Source organism: Tamandua tetradactyla, chromosome 17 (genome assembly GCF_023851605.1).
Source record: "Tamandua tetradactyla isolate mTamTet1 chromosome 17, mTamTet1.pri, whole genome shotgun sequence".
Classification (NCBI taxonomy): Eukaryota; Metazoa; Chordata; class Mammalia; order Pilosa; family Myrmecophagidae; genus Tamandua; species Tamandua tetradactyla.
In genome coordinates, this window is record NC_135343.1 from 1,808,508 (window position 1) to 1,832,151 (window position 23,644).

The following is a 23,644-nucleotide window of genomic DNA, read 5'->3' on the forward strand; positions in this document are numbered from 1 at the left end:
ATACGACAATGTAGATGAAATGGACGACTTTCTAGAAAGGCATGAACAACCAACATTGACTCGAGAGGAAATAGACAACCTCAACAAACCAATCAGTCATTAAGAAACTCCCCAAAAAGAAAAGTCCAGAACCAGATGGCTTCACATGTAAATTCTACCAAACATTCCAGAAATAGTACCAATCCTAACTATTTAGGATTCTTCAAAAAAATTGAAGAGGAGGGAAAACTACCTAACTCGTTCTACAAAGCCAACATCACCCTCATACCAAAGCCAGACAAAGATATTACCAAAAAAGAAAACTACAGACCAATCTCTCTAATGAATATAGATGCAAAATTCTAGCAAATCGAATCCAGCAGCACATTAAAAAAATTATACACCATGACAAAGTATGATTCCTCCCAGGTATGCAAGGATGGTTCAACATAAAAAAATCAATGAATGTAATACACCATATCAACAAATCAAAGCAGAAAAAAACACATGATCATCTCGATTAATGCAGAAAAGGCATTTGACAAAATTCAACATCCTTTCCTGTTGAGAACACTTCAAAGGATAGGAATAGAAGGGAACTTCCTCAAAATGATAAAGGGAATATATGAAAAACCCACAGCTAACATCATCCTCAATGGGGAAAAACTGAAAACATTCCCCCAAGATCAGGAACAAAACAAGGATGTCCACTATCACCATTGTAATTCAACATTGGTGAACTCGAAGTTCTAGCCAGAGCAATTAGACAAGAAAAAGAAATACAAGGCATCAAAACTGGAAAGGAAGAAGTAAAACTCTCACTGTTTGCAGGTGATATGATACTATATGTCAAAAACCCTGAAAAATCCACAACAAAACTACTAGAGCTAATAAATGAGTACAACAAAATGGCAGGTTACAAGATCAACACTCAAAAATCTGTAGTGTTTCTATACACTAGTAATGAGTAATCTGAGGGGGAAATCAAGAAAAAAATGTCATTTATAATTGCAACCAAAAGAATAAAATATTTAGGAATAAATTTAACTAAAGAGACAAAAGATCTATACAAAGAAAACTACAAGAAATTGCTAAAAGAAATCATGCATCTATGTGATGATGTTAAGAATTACTGATTGCATATGTAGAATGGAATGATTTCTAAATGTTGTGTTAATTTCTTTTTTTTCTTTAATTAATAAAAAAAAAAAAAAGAAAAGAAATCACAGAAGACCTAAATAGATGGAAGGGCATACTGTGTTCATGGATTGGAAGACTAAATATAGTTAAGATGTCAGTTCTACCTAAATTGAATTACAAATTCAATGCAATACCAATTAAAATCCCAAAAAGTTACTTTTCAGAAATAGGAAAACCAATAACCAAATTTATCTGGAAGGGTAGGATGCTCCAAATAGCTAAGTGTATCCTGAGAAAAAAAAAATGAAGTCAGAGGTGTCATGCTACCTGACTTTAAGGCATATTATGAAGCTACAGTGGTCAAAACAGCATGGTATGGCATAAAGATAGATATACTGACCAATAGAATTGAATAGAGTGTTCAGATATAGACCCTCTCATCTATGGACAATTAATCTTTGATAAGGCAGTCAAACCAACTCATCTGGGACAGAACAGTCTCTTCAATAAATGGTACCTAGAGAACTGGATATCCATATGCAAAAAAATGAAAGAGGATCCATATCTCACACCCTATACAAAATTAACTCAAAATGGATCAAAGACCTAAACATTAGATCTATGACCATAAAACTATTAGAAGAAAATGTAGGGAAATATATTATAAATCTTATACTAGGAGGCAGTTTCCTAGACCTTACACCCAAAGCATGAGCATTGAAGAAAGAAATAAAGAAATGGGAACTCCTCAAAATTAAACACTTGCACATCAAAGAACTTTGTCAAGAAAGTAAAAAGACAGCCTACACAATGGGAGACAATATTTGGAAATGACATATCAGATAAAGGCCTAGTCTCCAGAATATATAAAGAGAGTGTTCAACTCGACAACAAAAAGACAGACAACCCAATTACAAAATGGGCAAAAGACTTGCACAGACACCTCTCAGAAGAGGAAATACAAATGGCCAAACGGCACATGAAGAGATGCTTAATGTCCCTGGCCATTAGAGAAATGCAAATCAAAACTACAATGAGATATCATCTCACACCTACCAGAATGGCCATTATCAATAAAACAGAAAATGACAAGTGCTGGATAGGATGTGGAGAAAGAGACACACTTATCCACTGTTGATGGGAATGACAAATGGTACAACTGCTGTGGAAGGCAGTTTGGCAGTTCCTCAGGAAGCTAAATATAGAATTGCCATATGACCTGGCAGTACCATTGCTAGGTATCTACTCAGAGGACATGAGGGCAAGGACACAAATGGACATTTGCACACCAATGTTTATAGCAGCAATATTTACAATTGCAAAGAGATGGAAGCAGCCAAAATGTCCATTAACAGATGAGTGGCTAAACAAACTGTGGTACATACATACAATGGAATATTATGCATCTGTAAGACAGAATAAAGTTATGAAGTATATAACAACATGGATGGACCTTAAGGACATTATGCTAAATGAGATTAGCCAGAAACAAAAGGACAAATATTGTGGTCTCACTGATATGAACTGACATTAGTGAATAAACTTGGAGAATTTCATTGGTAACAGAGAATATCAGGAGATAGAAATAAGGTAAGATATTGGGTAATTGGAACTGAAGGGATACAGATTGTGCAACAGGACTGATTGTAAAAACTCAGGAATGGATGGCACAATACTACCTAACTGTAAGACAATTATGTTACAACACTGAATGAAGCTGAATGTGAGAATGATAGAGGGAGGAGGCTGGGGGCACAAATGAAATCAGAAAGAAAGATAGACGATAAAGACTGAGATGGTATAATCTAGGAATGCCTAGAGTGTATAATAGTGACTAAATGTACAAATTTAAAAAATGTTTTTGCATGAGGAAGAACAAAGGAATGTCATTACTGCAGATGTTGAAAATAGATGGTAATTAATATTTTAAAATTTTAACTTATGGGTGAGACTAAAGCAAAAAATGTTTATTTGGTACAAAATTTATATTTTGACTAGTGCATTTCCTAATATAACTTATGCAGACACCATAAGTACATAGAACCTTGAGTAGGGCATGAGATTTTGTTGGTTTGTCCAGAGTGATGCCCTGATAAATCCCAGAGTGATTTGAACAGTGAATAAAAAAGTATTTGCAAAGTCCCCTTCGGGGAATGGTGAGAAAGGGGGAAATTCAACTTCCCCAAGTTGAATTCTTGATATTCTCACAGGCAGTGGGGACAGCCAAAGCATAGGCTGAGCCCCCAATCTCGGGGTTTGTTCATATGAAACTTAACCCCCTGAAAGATAGGTCAATCCTACTTAAAATTAGGCCTGAGAGTCACCCCCAAGAAAACCTCTTTTGTTGTTCAGATGTGGCCTCTCTCTCCAACCATCACAACAAGCAAACTCACCACCCTCCCCCTGTCTACCTGGGACTTGACTCCCAGGGGTGTAGACTTTCCTGGAAACGTGGGACAGAAATCCTAGAATGAGCTGAGACTCAGCATCAAGGGATTGAGAAAACCTTCTCGACAAAAAGTGGAAAGAGTGAAATGAGACAAAATAAAGTGTCAATGGCTGAGAGATTCTAAACAGAGTTGAGAGGTTATCCTGGAGGTTATTCTTACGCATTAAATAGATATCACCTTGTTAGTCGACATGTAATGGGGAGGCTGGAGGGAACTGCCTGAAAATGTAGAGCTGTATTCCAGTAGCCATGTTTCTTGAAGATGATTGTATAATGATATAACTTTCACAGTGTGACTGTGTGATTGTGAAAACCTTGTGTCTGATGCTCCTTTTATCTACCTTATCAACAAATGAGTAAAACATATGGAATGAAAATAAATAATAGGGGGAACAAATATTAAATTAAATTTAGATTGAAATGCTAGTGATCAATGAAAGGGAGGGATAAAGGGTATGGTATGTATGAATTTTTTTCTGTTGCCTTTTTATTTCTTTTTCTGAATTGATGCAAATGTTCTAAGAAATGATCATGATGATGAATATGCAACTATATGATGATATTGTGAATTACTGATTATATATGTAGAACGGAATGACCATAAATTAAGAATGTTTACATTTGTTTGTTATATTTTTTAAACATTTAAAAAATTAATTAAAAAAATTTTGTTCTTGAAATGATATGGTATTTAAAAATAAGATATTTTAAACTGTCTCTATTTGTTGTAGGTTGATACTTTGCTTTCTGAGAGCCAGTTGACAGAAACTCTAGAAGCCAATAAAAGGCGAGATATTTACCAAAGGTAAAGCCTGCTCAATTATTTCAGTTTTCAGGAATGGCACTTACATTTTAATGAGCAGTACTGAGGCATAAAAATTGCTTTTGATATTCTTTCTTACCCTTTTTCTTTTTGTGTTAATACCATTTCCAAAAATGCAAATAATAGTGGGAAATAATCTTGAGGTTACAGTGAATGAAGTTTTCCAAAATGTATCATTTATCCATGTTTGAACCGTATAAACCACATATAGTTCTATTGGAAAGATAAGATTAATAAGGAACTATAAATGTTAAAAAGAGAGAAGGTGACTTGCATTTACTTTATACTCTGTACAACATACTCTATATGTCAAGCAGTGTGCTCTGTGCTCTAAAAACTTTTCTTAATTTCACCATAATACCATGAGATACTTATTAATACAGAAGGGAAAATTAAGGTTCATAGTGGTCATTGATGTAGTCAACATTAGTTTGCTGTAAGACAATAAATTGTCATTAGGATGAGATGGTAAGACAGTAAAAAGTGTTTTAAGACGGCTAAGAAATGCAGAATTCCATCAAGGAACCTAGCTGCAGGTCGAGTGGAGGTGCAGTGTTTGGTCCATTTGAACTGAAGGAACCTAACTGCAGGTCGAGTGGAGGTGCAGTGTCTGGTCCATTTGAACTGAAGGAACCTAACTGCAGGTCGAGTGGAGGTGCGGTGTTTGGTCCATTTGAACTAAAGGAACCTAACTGCAGGTTGAGTGGAGGTGCGGTGTTTGGTCCATTTGAACTGAAGGAACCTAACTGCAGGTCGAGTGGAGGTGCGGCGTTTGGTCCATCTGAACTGAAGGAACCTAACTGCAGGTCGAGTGGAGGTGCGGTGTTTGGTCCATCTGAACTAAAGGAACCTAACTGCAGGTCGAGTGGAGGTGCAGTGTCTGGTCCATTTGAACTGAAGGAACCTAACTGCAGGTTGAGTGGAGGTGCAGTGTCTGGTCCATTTGAACTAAATGGAACCTAACTGCAGGTTGAGTGGAGGTGCAGTGTCTGGTCCATTTGAACTGAAGGAACCTAACTGCAGGTCGAGTGGAGGTGCAGTGTTTGGTCCATCTGAACTAAAGGAACCTAACTGCAGGTTGAGTGGAGGTGCAGTGTCTGGTCCATTTGAACTGAAGGAACCTAACTGCAGGTCGAGTGGAGGTGCAGTGTTTGGTCCATCTGAACTAAAGGAACCTAACTGCAGGTTGAGTGGAGGTGCGGTGTTTGGTCCATTTGAACTGAAGGAACCTAACTGCAGGTCGAGTGGAGGTGCAGTGTCTGGTCCATTTGAACTGAAGGAACCTAACTGCAGGTCGAGTGGAGGTGCAGTGTTTGGTCCATCTGAACTAAAGGAACCTAACTGCAGGTCGAGTGGAGGTGCAGTGTCTGGTCCATTTGAACTGAAGGAACCTAACTGCAGGTCGAGTGGAGGTGCAGTGTCTGGTCCATTTGAACTGAAGGAACCTAACTGCAGGTCGAGTGGAGGTGCAGTGTCTGGTCCATTTGAACTGAAGGAACCTAACTGCAGGTCGAGTGGAGGTGCAGTGTCTGGTCCATTTGAACTGAAGGAACCTAACTGCAGGTTGAGTGGAGGTGCGGTGTTTGGTCCATTTGAACTGAAGGAACCTAACTGCAGGTCGAGTGGAGGTGCAGTGTTTGGTCCATTTGAACTAAAGGAACCTAACTGCAGGTCGAGTGGAGGTGCAGTGTCTGGTCCATTTGAACTGAAGGAACCTAACTGCAGGTCGAGTGGAGGTGCAGTGTCTGGTCCATTTGAACTAAAGGAACCTAACTGCAGGTCGAGTGGAGGTGCAGTGTCTGGTCCATTTGAACTAAATGGAAGAATTACATAGCGCTATAACTTGGATCCAGGGGAAACCAACCCAAATCTGCAGCTTATGGATTAGTGGCTCTTGTGACAGCAGCTATAAAAATGTCTCATGACATCAGTGGCAGAGCTCTTTGGCTGTCTGTGAAATGAGTCAAAGCTCTGCACCTGTGTAAACAGACTAAGTTAAAGGGCAAGAGTGCCTTGGTGGGACGAGGCCAAGTATAGGGTCCTGATTGCTGCCTTCCTGCTCGTCCTCTGCCTTCACGTGGCTCTGTGACCTTGGGCACCCACTTTCCCTTTTAGAACCCTGCTTCCTTCACCTGGCATGAGGCTGTAACAAGCTCGAATGCAGGAATGCAGTGAACCACCTAGCAGTATGCTTGGTACACAGCTTTTCGCCGTTATTATCATTTGTGTCTCCTTGACTGGGTTCTAGGTTAATGGACCTTTAGAGCTGTAGAAGTGTTTTCAAGTCCAGTGCTCTTCCTTATTGTAGACGTAGGACCCCGAAGCCCACAGCCATTTGACGCTTCCTAGCCCTGCTTATGGCATCTGTGTATATAGGGCTTTGCCATGAGGATCCCCTGACCTGAGGGGTGGGGAGCATTTACCTCTGGTGCTTTTTTTGTCTGCTGTATGAGAGGGTCACATTTCATTCTTTTTCCCTGTGAGTATCCTGTTACTGCAGCACCATTTGTTGAATGTGTGTTTGTTTTGGGAAGTGCACAGCTGGGAATCAAACCCAGGTCTCCTACATAGCGGATGAGAATTCTACCACTGAACTACCCTTGCACAACATGTGATTTTTAAATATTGTTATACATGCAATAGCTAATTGCCCTCCCTGCTTAAAGACTTTATGACTTTATAAAATCTTTCTTGTTCTGACAGTAGAAAAATCAACATAGCTTCTCTATCTTTTTTTAATTTAGATGTATCCAGTTGAAACATGCAATCGATGAAAATAAAAATGCTCTTCAAAAATTAAACAAAGTAAGTATTACAGTTAATTATATTACAGAAATTCAGTTTTTTGCAAATATTTTCAATACGTGGGGATGAATTAGAGCCGGTAAGTTCCTGGGTTCACAATAGTGTTGAAGACAAACCTGTCAGTGCCAGTGTGCTCAAGAGGCTCACGAAGTGTGCACTTGGGGACAGAAAGCCTGGGCTCAGAACACAGAAGGAAAGTTTAACTTCATTAAACTCACCCACCATTGAGGAATCACAAAATCCAGGGAAAAAAAGCTAATTTAATTTTAGCACTGGGTGGGTTCTACGTGGTGCCATTTAGGATTGTTTTTATTTTAATTACAGATGGGAGGGTGTATATAATATGGCCCTGAGGTGAGTGGTGAAAAAGCCTCTTGTACCACACAGCAGCTCCAAAATCAGGGACTCTGCAGAAATAGGAGGAACTAGAATTTACCCTTAGCTGTCCCTTCAGGATTTTAAAATAAGAGTCTGAGCTTTTGCCAGGAACCAGGACCACAGACGCAGAGTGCATTTGACGAGGAAGCACCTGGAAGTCACCTCCCCACCTGCAGATAAATCTCCTTTAAGGCATCAGATGCAAGTCGTCATAGAGCCCCCTTTTGAATTTCCCCAGCAACACATTATTCCTGCTTCTCTGATGCAGCTGAGGGTTACAAAGCTGAAGCAGCTTTCCCTTTGTCTCACTGCTCCTGGCAGACCTTGAGATCGGCACTCATCTTTTGTCTCCAAAGCCAACCTCCTTCCTGTCTGGGATCTAACCCTTACTGATTGCGGAGGGTCTGCAGTACTTAGTAAGCAAGCAAAACAAAAAGCGAGTGATAAAGTTTTAGTTTATCATTTGGTTGACATTCAGCTCAATAATCTACATTTCTTTTTAGTCTTGCTTCTTTCCCTGAGGTAGGAATGCCCCATTTTGATATTTGCTTTGCTTTCAGCACTTATTGGAGTTTTTCTTCCTGTTTTAAAATAAATATAATGGGAAGCCAAAATTAATTTTTCAGTGAAATAGATTTATATTCTCTCATAGGCTGATGAACCTGCACCTGTGGGGAACTATCATCAGAAAAAAAATGAGGAGCATAACCTTTTGGATAAGCTCACCCACCAACTGCAGGAACTTGCTGTGGCCATAAATCGAGAAAACATGACTGAGTATGCCTCTTTTCCTTCATTTATTATATCACCGTTAGTTTTAATGTTCGGCTCAGAATAAAGACATGTAACAGTATAGATATAGACATGCAACAGTAGCATTATAATCAGTCGACTTGTATATTATGTATAACAACATGTTTGGTCCCAGGAGAGATGTGAAGACGTGTAAGGCACGGTCCTGCCTTCAGGAGAGGTGGAGACAGTGTGCAGAGACAACACAGATCTGAAAAGCTGGGAAAACAGATAAGAGAAAATAAGGATGGCTCCTTTAATGCCAGTGTTGATGTGCAAAAGGGAGATTATTGGTACTCTCTACCTGCATAGTTACCCCTTTCATAAATATTCTAAAATGTTTTGGGACGGCAACATACATTTTCTGTTGGAGTGGATGTTAATAATAGCTTTTGAAAATTGGAATGAGGAATTGGGCTATAAACAGACCTAATTTGTGGGGAGTAAAAGAAAAAACAATCAACCATCTGGATTCTTTAAATGCTATTCCCAAACCTTTACAATATACCCTGGGAAAAATGCTGAAGGATGTGGATTGCAGGGATTCTTGAATTCCCACTGATTTCTAGTATTAAAAATGACAGAGTAGCTGGTATTGGACTTAAACTCCCACTGTAGAAAAGATATAAAATCTGGACAAAATATGTAAAACAGCTGTTTGAATGCCTTGCACATCAACCAAAGCATGGCTGATATCCTTGGTAGAAAGGAGACCCAGGAAGAGGCCCTGCATTCACACAGGCTTCTCTCTCCCTGAGGATGGTTTATGGTTGTGGTGCAAGAAAGTGCATCCCAGTCAGGGGTCAGTAGTCTTGCTGAACTTGGGAGGCAGAGACCAAAATCCGGAGCTGCTGAGGCTGCTGGGAGTTGTGGTGGGTTGCCAGGGAGACCTAGATCTCCAGTGTTTTCCAGAGCATGACTGAAAATGTGACTTCTGGGAAAACACTGGAATTTGTACCCAGCTAAAACAAAGAAACTTTGGTGAATCCTTCAGCTTTTTGTGGCAATCACAGAGGGCGCATTCTCTAAGAGGAAGGACCAGATGCTAAGATTAAGAACAGTGATCAAGGAATAAGGACAAAACTCAAGTAGCTCTTCTTCAGCAAAACCAGACCTTGACACGGACAAGATAATTTGACTTTTAATGGAACAAAACTCAACACCCTTTAGAGGAACATACCATAATCCAAAGTCTCTATGACGTGTCATCCACAATACCCAGCTTATAATAATAAAAAAATTACTAGAAATGCAGAGGCAGGAAAAAAAACACATTAATAATCAAGATATAAAACAGTCCGCAAAAGCAGACCAAGATCAGATCCTGTGTTAGCTGACAAGAATTGCTAAAAACTATGATTAATGTGTTAGAGAAAATAGAAGAAAAGATGGATGAAATTGACAAATGGAGAATTTTAACAAAATTTGAATCTATGGAAATAGATAAACATTCTATAACTGCAAAATATAACTGCTTATGAAATAATGGCTGATAATTATCCAAATCTCACTCAATCTATAGATTCAAAAAGCTGAAAAATATCTTATAATCAAGAAAAAGAACAGTCAGTAGAAGTTCAAATTTCCCAAATGTGAGAATTAGAAAATGATAAGTATAAAAGTTATTTTAAGTATGTTAAAGAATTTATAGGAAAAGATGGGCAGAATGAGTGAATAGAGAGGAATCTTAGCAGAGAAATGGAAACTATAAAAGACCAGAATGGCAATTTTGGAACTAAAAAATACAGTATTTCTAGGAACTGCCTTAGAGATCAGCTCATCTGGGTTGCATTCTTTCTACTGCTTTCAGGCTTATCTCTTGCTAATCACACCCCCTACCCCCAAGCCTTGCCTTACTGCTCCTTACTTACCAATGTTCCTTGATCTTTTTTTTTTTCTAATTTTTACTGATGAAGCAATGTACAAGCACATACATTCTTAACATACGATGTTCCATACATGGTATACAATCAATGGCTCACAATGTTCCTTGATATTGAGCCTCCTTTCTCCTCTCTGCTTCTCTTCTCTTTTTACCTGCCTAATTCTAACTCATTCAGGACCTCATTCTAAACCTCTCCTGGTCCCTACCATGCAGGCTGGGTTCAGTGCTCCTCTTCTGTTTCCTTGGTCTCCTGTGCTGGCCTCTGCTGTGGACTTACTGTACTGTATCGGAATTCTCCATTGTCTAGGTGGCCTCACCGTAAGCTCTTTGAGGACAGGGAACTGTGTCTTGTTCATCTTTTATCCACTGTGCCTGACACGGAACCTCGCATATAACATTGTCATCTTCATCATCATAGCTAACTTTTATTGAAAGCTTGCTATGGGAAGGCACTGCTCTGAGTACTTTGCGAGTTGGGAGTGATCTAATCCCCATGTCGGCTTTATCAGCAGGCTCTCTACTACTTCCACTTTACCACTGAGGAGTGGAGAGATTAAAAGAAACCTACCCAGGGTCCCCAAATGAGGAGGGGTTAGAGTAGAATTCAAGCCTAGAGCCCAGGCTCCTGGCTCTGCACAGATGCTCAGCCAGCTTGGCTGAGTGCCTGGGTCCTGGACTTCGCCACAAGCCCCTGGCCTCAGGCGCCATGCGCGCCCTAGGAAACCCTGTGCCTTCCTCAGGCACATTGTCTTCTCCACTCCCGTCCCTCCCATCACAGATGCTTAGCTAGATTCTTAGCTAGAAGCCATTAGCTTCCTTACCCACCAGCTCCAAATTTTGGACAGTTCTGCTGGGTAGGTGTTATACTCGTACTTGGCCTGTTCCTGTATGTTCTTTCTAATGATCCTAGTGATAGAATTATTCTGTACAGAATTGGAGCGCTTACTGAAAGAGAGGAAGATGACAATTCTGCTGAAGAAGACGAAGATGAAGAAAGTGAAGAAAATGATGGGGAGGAAGAAGAGGAGAAAGAGGAAACTGAGTCCCAGCAACAGGCAGCAAGTCAAGAATATGTTGCTATTGCAGATTTTGCTGCTCAGCAAGTTGGGGATCTTACATTCCAGGTGGGTGGAAACAAGGCTGGAGGGTACTTTTGCATACCGAACAGAAAGAAAACCACAGAATGCCTGTATTACGAACTCCTGGCATTAAGTGTTTTAAGATTCAACCTGATGAAATGAAAAAAGTAATAATTGGGATTTTTAGGCAATGGTAATATGAGATTCTTTTATCAGAATTACCTGGTGGTAAATGGTAAAAGAGCAATGCTGTTCTATTTTTGGAAATAGCTTTAATGTTGATAATCCCTAATTTTGTAAATTACCCTTGGTTGTCGTAAGTGCTTATCCACAGGGCGGTGTGGGAGGAGCGCTCCATGCTGTTGAGCGGCAGTTCTTCCCGCAGGAGCAGGATGGGGCTTGAAGCGGCGCCCATTAACTCACTCTCTTCCTTTGCGTCCGGCTTGCTTGGCCTGTGCAGAAGTGGCAAGTGGGACAGGATAAAGTTGTGATTTTTAAAGAGATTTGGGGCTGTCCTTTTTGCGACAGAGATGTGCCTAAGAAATTTTAATGAATATATGAATCTTGGCCATTATATTTATTAAACTTTACAGTTTAATAGCTGATTGATATGCAAATCGGCTATTAAATATGCAAGAATATTATGCAACTGATTATATTGTTTACTTCTTAGGGTTTATTTTTTAATCATTCTTGAAAATGTCATCAATGTTAGGTAATACTCTATATTTTTAAAGAGTCCTTTGAATGTCCTCGGTGGTAGAAATCCTTTGTTCTTCAAAGATGGATTCTATTTTTCTATATGGCAAGGATTATTCAAAACATATCTGGGGAATTAGCAGGGTAATTATGCTAGGAAAATACCATTTTTGCTTCAGTACTTAGCTTTAATAGAATTGATTTCCTTTGTAGCTTATATACTGCTTCTGAAAAATGTTTTTCCGAAGAGTGATTTTAAAAAGTATTTTATGCAATGATGGAATTGTTAGAATTAGTGTGGAATCCCAAAATGATTGTGATAGATGATTCCCATTTGAACTTATGGTTTGAATGTGTGCTAAAATAGTTAAACAAAAGGAATCATTCATTTATAGTTACATGTGGTTTAACGGTAGCATGGTAGGGATGTTTTTGATAAAAATTAGAATAAGCAATGGATTAATAAAAGAACGTACCTTTTTTTTTTGTATGCTATATGGTGGGATTCACATTTCATTCTTTTTCCATGTGACTGTCCCGTTATTGCAACATCATTTGCTGATTTGGGGGGTGGGGGGCGGTGAAGGCACAGGCTGGGAATTGAACCTGGGTCTCCTGCATCACAAGCGAGAATTCTACCACTGAGCTACCTTTGCACCCCCTGAAAAGACCTTACCTTTTTATCAGCATTATTCTGATGCGCTAGTAAAGCAATAGGCTCGTGATTGTTGAGTTTTAATTTTTAAATTTTTACTTTGTGTTGCTTTAAGAAAGGGGAAGTTCTCCTTATAATTGAAAAGAAAGCTGATGGTTGGTGGATAGCCAGGAATGCCGAAGGAAATGAAGGTCTCATTCCCAGAACCTACCTGGAGGTTGGTATTTTTTGTTTATTCTTTCTTTTTTCTCCTTTAAAACTTTTCATTTTTAACAAGGTAGTAGGCTCTATTCTTTGATCAGTTGACTAGTGAATGACTTGAGATATAGAATTTCTTTAATTTTAGAAGGACAGGGCATGGGAAACATATTGTGTTTTCATGGTCCTAGGACCTGTTAAATGTTCTTGAGAGTATGTGTATGAGCCCTAGTGTGTTTTCTCACAATGAAAACACTTTGTGATTCAGAGCTGATCATAAAAATTGATGTGTTAATGTTCATTGAAAACACACCCACATTTAACTTTGTGTTAGCGTCCACAAATGTGTTATTCGCTCACTAAAATGTGAACACATGCCTGAGTGAGTGAGTGTGGCCCATGTTTTCATGTTATAGCATCATCATTCTCTGTGACAAGACACATAGCTGTCTGTCTGGTCGGTGCTGCCCATTAGAGACATAATGCAACTGTATATTTGATTTAAAACTTCCTAGTAACAGCATTTAAAAAAACAGGTGAGAATATTTGTAATCCTATTTTATTATATCTAGTATTTCCCAAATATTATCATTTCAACATGTAATCAATATTTTTAAAGTATTGAGATATTTTACATTGTTTCTTTCACACTCAGCTTTCAAAGTCCAGTGTGTATTTTTACACTGACAGCACATCTTAGTTTGGACTAGCCATACTTCAGATGGTCAGTAGTCATGTGTGGCCAGAGGCTCCTGTATTGGACAGCTCAAGTTTAAATTGTTCTCTCCAAAAGCAGTGTATTTAGGCCTAAGAGTCACCCCCAAGAGAGCCTCTTTTGTTGCTCAGATGTGGCCTCTCTCTCCAGCCAACACAACAAGCAAACTCACCACCCTCCCCCTGTCTACTTGGGACATGACTCCCAGGGGTGTGGACCTTCCCGGCAACGTGAGACAGAAATCCTAGAATGAGCTGAGACTCAGCATCAAGGGATTGAGAAAAACCCTAGAATGAGCTGAGACTTAGCATCAAGGGATTGAGAAAACCTTCTCAACCAAAAGGGGGAAGAGTGAAATGAGACAAAGTGTCAATGGCTGAGAGATTCCAAACAGAGTCGAGAGGTTATCCTGGAGGTTATTCTTATGCATTAAGTAGATATCACCTTGTTAGTCAAGATGTAGTGAAGAGGCTTGAGGGAACTGCCTGAAAATGCAGAGCTGTGTTCCAGTAGCCATGTTCCTTGATGATGATTGAATAATGATACAGCTTTCACAATGTGACTGTGTGATTGTGAAAACCTTGTGTCTGATGCTCCTTTTATCTACCTTGTCAACAGACGAGTAGATCATATGGAATAAAAATAAATAATAGGGGGAACAAATGCTAAAATAAATTTAGTTTGAAATGCTAGTGATCAATGAAAGCGAGGGGTAAGGGGTATGGTAGGTATAATCTTTTTTTTCCTTTTCTGTGTTCGTTTTATTTCTTTTTCTGAATTTATGCAAATGTTCTAAGAAATGATGAATATGCAACTAAGTGATGATATTGTGAATTACTGATTATATATGTTGATGTTTTATTTGGTTAATTTTTTTAATTAATAAATAAATTTTTAAAAAAAGCAGTGTAGTATTCCAATCTCAGATAGTTGGACATTTAGGTTGTGTCCAACCTAAAACCATTATAAGTTACATTGCAAAGAAGCTAGGGTTAGCTTCCACCATGAGTTACAAAAGATCCCCGAAAGTGTGGCTTCAGCAAGGTGGAAGCATATTGCTCTTGTGCATGAAAGAAGTGTGGAGGGGGCAAGGGAGGGTTGGTTTGGGGGCTCCAGGCCCCATCTAATATTTTACTCTACAGTTAGATGTAGGGCAGCTCTTCCAAGGCTACCTCTCCGGTTTAGTTTGACTGCTGGCTCTTTTAGTGATTCCAAGCAGCAAAAAGTAAAAGGGGAAGTGGTTGAAAAGGTATGAGCTGCCACCTTTTAAGGTTTCCTAGAAGTTTTACAAAAAACTTCCAGTTATATCTGCTTCACCAGTCTTCAGTTCCATGGCAACACCCAGCTGCAGAGGTGTGGAAAATGGTGGTCTTTCCACTGGCTCACAGTTCAAGTCAGGGATTCTGTTGGAAAGAATAGGTGCAGAATAGGTACTAGCCAGCCAGCCTCCTCTGCTGTGGCCAGTTGGCACATGCATCCTTGTAGAGTTGTCCCTTTCACCCCGACAGGTAAATTCCTAGATGTTTCACTGCTGGGTTTACACCTGTATGTTTTGGGGTATTTTGCCAATTTGCCATTTAGAAAATTAATGCCAGTGTATAACCCACAAGATCTGAGAGAGCTTGCTTCCCCACACATTTTCTAGTGAGGTTGTTATCAGTCTTTTTAGTTTTCACCAATGTGACAGGAAAAACAAGTATCATTTTTATGTGTTTATTATATTGCTAATAAGGTTGAGTATTAGTTCATATACTCTACAGCCATTTATATTTCTTCATTTATGAATTGCCTTTTATCTAAGGAATTTCTAAAAATCTTTTCCTTATTGATTTAAAAGAGCTTTTGTAATATCTTAATAATAAAAATGTTAACCCTTGGAAATTTATGGCAGATTTTTTTTTATTGTCTTTCAGCTGTGTTTATTTCTAAATCTGTCACTGTCCTGTTTTTGCTTTTTTACATTAGCATCGTAATTAGAAGTGTTTCCCCTTCCGAAGGTTATTTTGTATGGCTTCCTTTTCTTTCTTTTTGCATTTGAATAAATCCCAAAACTCTCTCTGGAATTTATTTTAATTAAACTTGATCTCTGCCCCAGTCCATGTAACTCTTCCAAAAAGTGAATTTTCCAATCACATGCTGAAAACCTTTTGGTTTTTATATGCCCATCATATTCTGTATTCGCATCTACATTCGGATCTCTGTCTGCAAGGACTGGCGTGTGTGTGGGCTGGCTCCCACACCAGGTGGACAGCGTGTCCTGTCTCGCGGGTGTTCTCAGCCCTGTGATGAAGAAGACCAGGAATCGAGTGACGAAGGCAGTGGAGAAGACGTGGAGGGGGCGGATGAGACAGCAGGTGGAGTGGAAGGTAAACAGAGGTAAGAAAGCATGAGAGGATATCAAAGTAGGTTTAGGGAACTTTTTATTTATTTAATTTGTATGATTATAAATGAAGCATTTCTTGAAATGCAGACAGCTTTTGGGAGCAGTTCTTTTGTTAGAATTGTTTGCTTAAAGATCATTGCTACTTTAATGTTGTGATTATTTTTAGTTCATGTTATTATTCTATCTTGGTTTTATCTAAATACTGTTAGTATTTCAGAACTTACTACTAAGTAAGTACTTTCTTCCTTAATTTATGAAATCCTCTGATTGAGGGACTAGACATATGTTTGTACACTCATCATGTGATTTTGTCTCCCCAGAACTGATTCTCATTGGAGTGCTGTTCAAAAAGCTATCTCAGAGGTTAGTATCTCCTGTCTTACTTAAAGGTGTCACAGAAGGCTGGAGACTTTGGGAGGCAGCATTCGATCTTAAACAAGATACAGGGCATGAAATGTACAGAGTATATGGCTTATGTATCTCTGGTTTAGTAAGCCTGGGCTCTGAGGAACACTTCTCCTTGGGTCTTCTGTGTAAGAAGAGTAGATAATCTCATGTGTGGTATGATTTAAAGGCTTGGAAATATCTTTCACTGATTCTGCCTAAGTTTTCTATCATTTGGGTAAAAACTGGTGTTAAATTTTGATTAATATTTTAAAATGTATAAAAGCTCAAAAAAGTACAAATTAGGGAGATCAAGGTGGTGGCTTAGAGAGGTGTAGAATTTAGTTCGTCCTCCAGAGCAGCTAGTAACTAGCCAGAAACAGTACAGAACAACTGCTGAGGCCATGTCAGTGACCAGACACGCAGCGTACCGCAGTCTGGGTAAGCTGGACCAGCTGCTTGTGAGTCCCAGAACTGAGTCCTCCAAGCACCTCCCCAATGGGCTGCTTCTCAGAGGGGAAAGGAAAAAGACTTTACTAGCAGAAGGGGCTGAGCTCAACCAAGCCCCCATTGTGGAATTAATTAACAAATTCTGACTACTAAAAATAGGCCCCCAGCTTAGCTGAACCTCCAGTAAAAGCTGAGGTTGCTGGTTTTTGCTCCGGCACAGAGGGGAGCAGGGCTGATGGAAAAAGAAAAAAATAACCAAAGGTTATTTTGGATTGGGCAGCACAAAATACTTGAAAGGGTCTGGGCCCTGAAGGAAAGGAGGGGACACATGGGACCTGGAGATACACAGAGCAATGTACCAACTTAAGCTCTTGATTGGCAAACCCGAGGAACGGGGCGGCGGGGGGGGGGGTCCTGCACTGAAAAGGATTTTTTTTTCTCTTCTTTTTTTGTGACTATGTTTCTTTGGCTTCACTGCTCTTTGGATACAACTGCAAGGCTTCTCAGGCTTCAGCTGCCCCAGGCAAAGGCAAAATTAAGCTTGTCTGGAGGTTGTGCCTTCCCCAGGAGAGGGATGGGGCCCAGCTCAGATAGAATCCCTCCTTCAAGGAATTCAGACCCCAAGGTCTGGAAAACTGAAGCAATTAAAGCCAGCCTACAGCCTCTCCTATGTCTCAACCACACCCCCACCAGGGAGAGTTGGCTGAAGTTAAAGGTACCGTATCATCTTATGCTGGTGGGACCCACAGGCACACAAGAGCCACATACTGGGCAGGATAGGAAAAACATAGCATCTAGAGGCTTCATAGGAAAGTCTTTCAACCTGTTGGGTTTCACCCTCAGGGAAAATGGATACAGGTGATTCTTTCCTCCTGAGAGGAGGTCAGACTGGTCTGGGAAAATCTGTCTGGGGTCTATAATACCTAAGTTGACCCTCCTAAGGGGAAAGTAAAAAAAGAGGTACCATACAGGCAGGGCAAGAAACAAGAAAACAAGGACTGAGAAATTCTGATTTGTTAAACAAAACCTAAGCTAGGGGACTAGAATAAGCTGAACTGAATATCAAAGAACAGATAGACAAAAAAGTCATCCAGCAAGAAAATCGTAGGTAAAAAAAGTGAAAACAATCTCTAGAATAAATTAATTAAGGAAATTAAATATCTAGATGCCGGCAAAAAAATAGCGAATCATACTAGGAAAATTGAAGATATGGCCCAGTCAAAGGAACAAACCACCAATTCAAATGAGGAATAGGAGTTGAAACAATTAATTCAAGATGTTCAGATAGACATGGGAAGCCTCATCAAAAATCAAATCAGTGAATTGAGGGAGGATACAAAGAAGGTAAGGGATGGATGAACAAAAAGAAGAAATTGAAAGTCTGAAAAAACAAGTCACAGAACTTATGTGAATGAAAGGCACAGTAGGAGAGATGTAAAAATCAATGGAAACCTACAATGTTAGATTTCAAGAGGCAGAAGATAAGATTAGTGAACTGGAGGATGGGACATCTGAAATCTGACAAACAAAAGAAAATATAGGGAAAAGAATGGAAAACTATGAGCAGGGACTCAGGGAATTGAATGACAATATGAAACGCATGAATATACGTGTTGTGGGTATCCCAGGAGGAGAAGAGAAGGGAAAAAGAGGAGAAAAACTAATGGAGGAAATAATCACTGAAAATTTCCCAACTCTTATAAAATTACAGATCCAAGAAGTGCATCATACCCCAAACAGAATAGATCCAAATAGACACACTCCAAGATACTTACTAATCAGAATGTCAGATGATAAAGAGAAAGACAAAATTTTGAAAGCAGCAAGAGAAAAGCAATCCATCACATACAAGGGAAGCCCAATAGGACTATGTGTAGATTTGTCAACAGAATCCATGGCGGTGAGAAGATAGTAGTATGATATATTTAAGACACTGTTCTAGTTTGCTAGCTGCTGGAATGCAATATACTAGAAACAGAATGGCTTTTAAAAGGGAGAATTTAATGAGCTGCAAGTTTACAGTTCTGAGGCTGAGAATATGTCCCAATTACAACAAGTCTGTAGAGATGTCCAGTCACAGGCATCCAGGGAAAGATACCTTGATTCAAGAAGGCCGATGAAGTTCAGGGTCTCTCCCTCAAGTGAGAAGGCATGTGGCAAACACAGTCAGGGCCTCTCTCTCAGCTGGAAGGGCACATGGCGAACATGGCATCGTCATCTGCTATTTTTCTCTCCTGGCTTCTGGTTTCATGAAGCTCCCCAGGATGCATTTTCCTTCTTCATCTCCAAAGGTCGCTGGCTGGTGGACTCTCTGCTTCGTAGTGTTACTCTCTCTGAATCTCCCATTCTCCAAAATATTTCCTCTTTTATAGGACTCCAATAAACCAATCAAGACCCACCCAAATAGGTGGAGACATGTCGTCCCCTAATCCAGTTTAACAACCATTCTTGACTAAATCACATCATCCAGGGAGATGATCTCATTACAGTTTCAAATATACAGTATTGAATAGAGAATTCTACCTTTATGAAATGGGATTTATATTAAAACATGGCTTTTCTTAGGGGACATACTTCCTTTCAAACCAGCACAGATACTAAACAGGAAAATCTGCCAACCAGGAATTCTATATCCAGCAAAACTTTCCTTAAAAAAAATGACGGGGAGGGCCACAGTGGCTCAGCAGGCAGAGTTCTAACCTGCTATGTTGCTGAAGACCTGGGTTCACTTCCCAGAACCTGCGCTTTCAAAAAAAAAAAAAAAAAAAAAACTATGAGGGGGAAATTAAAACATTTTCAGACAAAAAAATCACTGAGAGAATTTGTGACCAAGAGACTGGCTCTGCAAGAAATACTAAAGGTAGCACTAGAAACAGATAGGAAAAGACAGGAGAGAGAGGTGTACAGAAGAGTGTAGAAATGAAGACTATCACTAATGGTCAAAAGAAGAAAAATTAGATATAAAATCCAAAAGGCATAATGGTAGAAGAAAGTACTGCCCTTACAGTAATAACACTAAATGTTAATGGATTAAACTCCCCAATCAAAAGACATAGACTGGCAGAATGGATTAAAAAACAGGACCCATCTATATGCTGTCTACAGGAGATGCATTTTAGACCCAAGGGTAGACATAGGTTGAAAGTAAAAGGTTGCGAAAAGCTATTCATGCAAACAATAATCAGAAGAGAGCAAAAGTAGCTTACTAATATCCAACAAATTAGATTTCAAATTTAAAAAAATTAAAAGAGACAAAGAAGGACATTATATATTAATAAAAGGAACAATTCAACAAGAAGACAGAACAATCATAAATATTTATGCACCAGGCCAGACTGCTCCAAAATACATGAGGCAAACAGTGACAAGAGAAATAGACACATCTGCCATAATAGTTGGAGACTTCAATTCCCTGCTCTCATCAATGGACAGAACATCTAGACAGAGGATCAGTAAAGAAACAGAGAATTTGAATAATACAATAAACAAACTAGGCTTAACAGACATTTATAGAACATTACACCCCACAACAGCAGGATATACCTTTTTCTCAGGTGCTCATGGATATTCTTAAGCACAGACCATATGCTGGTTCACAAAGCAAGTCTCAGTAAATTTTAAAAGATTGAAATCATACAAAACACTTTCTCAGATTATAAAAGAATGAAATTGGAAATCAGTAATAGGCAGAGGGCCGGAAAATTCACAAATATATGGAGGCTCAGCAACACACTCAAACAACCAGTGGGTCAAGAAAGAAATTACAAGAGAAATTAGTAAATATCTCAAGGCAAATGAAAATGAAAACACAACATAAACAAAATTTATGGGATGCGGCAAAGGTAGTGCTAAGAGGGAAATTTTTTGTTCTAAATGCCTAAAACAAAAAAGAAGAAAGAGCAAAAATCAAGGAATTAACAAACTAATCACAAAGCAAACAAAAGGAAAGAAATAATGAAGATTAGAACAGAAATAAATGAAACTGAGAACATAAAAACAATCAAGAAAATCAGCAAAACCAGAAGTTCGTTCTGTGAGAAAATCAGTAAGATTGGTGGACCCTTAGCTAGGCTGACAAACAGAAGAGAGAGGATGCAAATAAAATCAGAAATGGAAGAGGAGACATAACCACTGGCCTCTCAGAAATAAAGGAGGTAATGAGAGGATACTATGAGCAACTTTATGCTAATGAACTAGACAACGTAGATGAAATGGACAACTTCCTAGAAAGGCATGAACAACCAACATTGACTCAAGAAGAAATAGACAATTCAACAAACCAATCACAAGTAAGGAAGCTGAATCAGTCATTAAGAAGCTCCCCAAAAAGAAAACACTTCAAAGGATAAGAACACTTTCTTATCTTGTTGAAGATACTTCAAAGGATAAGAAGAGAAAGGAACTTCCTCAATATAATAAAGGGAATATATGAAAAACCCACAGCTAACATCATCCTTAATGAGGAAAAACTGAAAGCTTTCCCCCTAAGATCAGGAACATGGCAAGGATGTCCACTGTCACCACTGTTATTCACCATTATGTTGGAAGCTCTAGCCAGAGCAATTAGACAAGAAAAAGAAATACAAGGCATCAGAATTAGAAAGGAAGAAGTAAAACTCTCATTGTTTGCAGATGATACGAACCATATGTTAAAAACCCCGAAAATTCCACAACAATACTATTAGAGCTAATAAATGAGTACAGCAAAATGGCAAGTTACTAAGATAAATACTCAAAAAATATGTAGTGTTTCTATACATTAGTAATGAACAATCTGAGGGGGGAATCAAGAAAAAAATTCCATTTATAATTGCAACCAAAAGAATAAAATATTTAGGAAAAAATTTAAGGATACAAAAGATCTATACAACGAAAACTACAAGAAATTGCTAAAAGAAATCACAGAAGACTTAAATAAATGGAAGGGCATACTGTGATCACAGATTGGAAGACTAAATATAGTTAAGATGTCAATTCTACCTAAATTGATTTATAGATTCAATGCAATACCAATTAAAATCCCCAAACCTTACTTTTCAGAAATAGAAAAATCAATAACCAAATATAACTGGAAGGGCAGGGTGCCCCAAATATCTAAAAATATCCTGAGAAAGAAAAATGACATAGGAAGTCTCACACTACCTGACTTGAAAGCGTTTTTCAAAGCTATAGTGGTCAAAATAGCATGGTTCTGGCATAAAAATAGATATACTGACCAATGAAGTGTTCAGATATAGACCCTTTCATCTATAGACAATTGATCTTTGATAAAGCAGTCAAGCCAACTCACCTGGAATCTCTTCAATAAATGCTGCTTGGAGAACTGGATATCCACTTGCAAAAGAATGAAAGAGGATCCATATCTCATACCCTATGCAAGAATTAGCTCAAACTGGATCAACGACCTAAACATCAGATCTAATACCATAAAACTTTTAGAAGAAAATGTAGGGAAGTATATTATAAATCTTATAATACGAGGCGGTTTCCTAGACCTTACACCCAAAGCGTGAGCACTGAGGAAAGAAATAAATGGGAACTCCTCAAAATTAAACACTTTTCTACATCAAAAAACTTTGTCAAGAAAGTAAAAAGACAGCTTACACAATGGGAGACAATGTTTGGAAATGATACATCAGAAAAGAGTCTAGTATCCAGAATATATAAAGAGATTGTTCAGCTCAACAACAAAAAGACAAACAACCCAGTTACAAAACGGGAAGAGACATGAACTGACACTTCTCAGAAGAGGAAATACAAATGGCTAAAAGGCACATGAAAAGATGCTCAACTTCCCTGGCTATTAGGAAAATGCAAATCAAAACTACAATGAGCTATCATCTCACACCCACCAGAATGGTCATTATTAATAAAACAGAAAATGACAAGTGCTGGAGAGAAGAGGCACACTTATCCACTGTTGGTGGGAATGTCAAATGGTATAACCGCTGTGGAAGGCAGTTTGGCAGTTCCTCAGGAAGCTAAATATAGAATTGCCATATGACCCGGCAATACCATTGTTAGGTATCTACTCAGAGGACATGAGGGCAAGGACACAAATGGACATTTACACACCAGTGTTTATAGCAGCATTATTTACCATTGCCTAGAGATGGAAACAGCCCAAATGTCCATTAACAGACGAGTGGCTAAACAAGCTGTGGTATATACATGTGATGGAATATTATGCAGCTGTAAGACAGAATAAAGTCGTGAAGCATGTAACAACATGGATGGACCTTGAGGACATTATGCTGAATGAGATTAGCCAGAAACAAAAGGACAAATACTGTGTGGTCTCACTGATATGAACTGACATTAATGAATGAACTTGGAGAATTTCAGATAAGAACAGAGGCCATCAGGAGATAGAAATAGGGTAGATTTTGGGTAATTGGAACTGAAGAGATACAGATTGTACATCAGGACTGATTGTAAAAATTCAGATATGGATAGCACAATATTACCTAGTTGTAGCACAATAATGTTAGAAGACTGAATGAAGCTGAATGTGAGAATGATAGAGGGAGGAGGGCTGGAGGTAAGTATGAAACCAGAAGGAAGGATAGATGATTGATTTGAATAGTGAATATAGAAGTATTTCCGAAGACCCCTTGGGGAAATGGCAAGAAAGGGGGAAAATTCAGCTTCCCCATTTGGAGAATTCCTGATTATCTCACAAGCAGTGGAAACAGCCAAAGCAATAGGCTGAGCCCCCAATCTTGGGGTTTGTTCATATGAAACTTAACCGCACAAAGGATAAGTCAAGCCTACTTAAAATTAGACCTAAGAGTCACCCCAAGGGAACCTCTTTTGTTGCTCAGATGTGG

The 23,644-nt window shown here is 38.9% G+C and overlaps 1 protein-coding gene across 7 annotated transcripts in view; it reads left to right on the top strand.

The window, feature by feature from the left end:
* NPHP1 (nephrocystin 1) overlaps window positions 1-23,644 on the top strand; it is an 87,332-nt gene that overhangs the window by 10,483 nt on the left and 53,205 nt on the right. For 5 of the 7 annotated variants that reach the window (XM_077133727.1, XM_077133729.1, XM_077133732.1 and 2 more), the window contains 7 exons: window positions 4,300-4,373; window positions 7,136-7,196; window positions 8,227-8,351; window positions 11,162-11,375; window positions 12,800-12,901; window positions 15,807-15,973; window positions 16,301-16,343. In XM_077133727.1, coding sequence (XP_076989842.1) covers window positions 4,300-4,373; window positions 7,136-7,196; window positions 8,227-8,351; window positions 11,162-11,375; window positions 12,800-12,901; window positions 15,807-15,973; window positions 16,301-16,343 — 786 coding nt within the window. The remainder of the gene's footprint in view (window positions 1-4,299; window positions 4,374-7,135; window positions 7,197-8,226; window positions 8,352-11,161; window positions 11,376-12,799; window positions 12,902-15,806; window positions 15,974-16,300; window positions 16,344-23,644) is intronic. The other 2 variants (XM_077133728.1, XM_077133730.1) reach the window with 1 other exon arrangement.